This window comes from Sinocyclocheilus grahami, unplaced genomic scaffold (genome assembly GCF_001515645.1).
Source record: "Sinocyclocheilus grahami isolate Dianchi unplaced genomic scaffold, SAMN03320097.WGS_v1.1 scaffold207.1, whole genome shotgun sequence".
Taxonomy (NCBI): domain Eukaryota; kingdom Metazoa; phylum Chordata; class Actinopteri; order Cypriniformes; family Cyprinidae; genus Sinocyclocheilus; species Sinocyclocheilus grahami.
In genome coordinates, this window is record NW_015505386.1 from 304493 (window position 1) to 305775 (window position 1283).

At 35.9% G+C, this 1283-nt stretch overlaps 2 protein-coding genes across 4 annotated transcripts in view; one reads left to right on the plus strand and one right to left on the minus strand.

Moving 5' to 3' along the window:
• whrna (whirlin a) overlaps positions 1-1283 on the minus strand; it is a 107409-nt gene that overhangs the window by 44883 nt on the left and 61243 nt on the right. The window lies entirely within an intron of this gene.
• Positions 225-1283, plus strand: part of LOC107595673 (brain-specific angiogenesis inhibitor 1-associated protein 2-like protein 2) — a 4156-nt gene continuing 3097 nt past the window's right edge. Inside the window, exons 1-4 of the mRNA XM_016286158.1 lie at positions 225-241; positions 334-411; positions 541-601; positions 1069-1144. Coding sequence (XP_016141644.1) covers positions 548-601; positions 1069-1144 — 130 coding nt within the window. The 5' untranslated portion in view covers positions 225-241; positions 334-411; positions 541-547. The remainder of the gene's footprint in view (positions 242-333; positions 412-540; positions 602-1068; positions 1145-1283) is intronic.

The following is a 1283-nucleotide window of genomic DNA, read 5'->3' on the forward strand; positions in this document are numbered from 1 at the left end:
TTTTACTTCATGCATTTATTTAATATTTTACACAAAGATATGGCAGTAGAAATTTCAGGTCACACTGATGCATGACAATTAGCAGTAATTAGTTGTTTTCCATGATTCTGATTGTAGTTGAGTGTCTCATTAGGTGTAACCAGCTGAAGTGTCACTTCTACAGCTCTTCTCTCAGTTAAAGTGTGTATCTCCTGCCAGCCTGTCAGACGGCCGCCCTTCTCCACGTTCTGTCATGGGACAGGTAAATAATTCAAAACGTCAGGCCGTATCAGATGTGGAATCCTTGCGCTCTCTCTCTCTCTCTTTTACTCACCCTTTCTCGCCCTATAATAGGCATTAACAGACCTGAAAAAACCCATTACAGACATAAAGAGAGTGTCGTAACTAGTGTGAAAACTTTCACTATCACAGGTACGTGAAGCAATATCTTCAGTGTTTTTCTGTAAATGTTTTGATGATGCTCTCTGATAATGCTGCTCATGAAGTTGATTTTACATGTTCGTTGTAGTTTTGTGTAGCATTAAGTGTATTTTCCAACAGAAACAGAATGTCTGGTGCGAACAGTGACCTTCTACATAGATCAACCTTGAGTGTTTATAATGTGAGTCTTCTGATACTCTCGTTTAAGCTGAGATCAAACGAGAACGCTCATTAAGTATTGATGCAATTACATGGCTCTCTGGAATACTTGATTCTGATTGGTCAATCGTGACATTCTGCAGGCAAATGTTTTTACATAAAAAAAGCACTAAACTGTATAATTGTTTGTTGTCCCAGGCAACTGATTTTTTAAAGATATCTGAACTAGTGGTGTCTTTCTTTCACTCTGCAGTCTCTCTGCATGCAGTAAAATTGTTTTGAGCAAAATAAAAACAAAAAACGCACTCAAATTTTAATTGCCCTTGTCCGGTAATAAATTTATTTGGCAAATCGTTGTGTAAGGAACATGTACAGACAGCCAATGATTATTTCAAAATAAACCCCTTTATTTGTTATCTTGAAGCATATATTTATGATGCTCCGGCATTATTATTGATAGTATAATGGTGTTGTTTTTTTGTTATTCAGAACCTCATGGATCAGTTTAATCCTGGCTTGCAAAAGCTGGTTACTTTAGGAAACAGCTACATCAAGGCTTTTGAAGGTGAGCATAATGTCTGTGTCTGTTTTCAAACACAAAGACTCCTAAAAGTGTATTGACCTTTTTGAATTGTTTGTATTGAAGTTTGTTTTCTTTCTGTTTTGTTCTTTGTTTTGTTAAACTTTTTGTTTTGATAAAACTT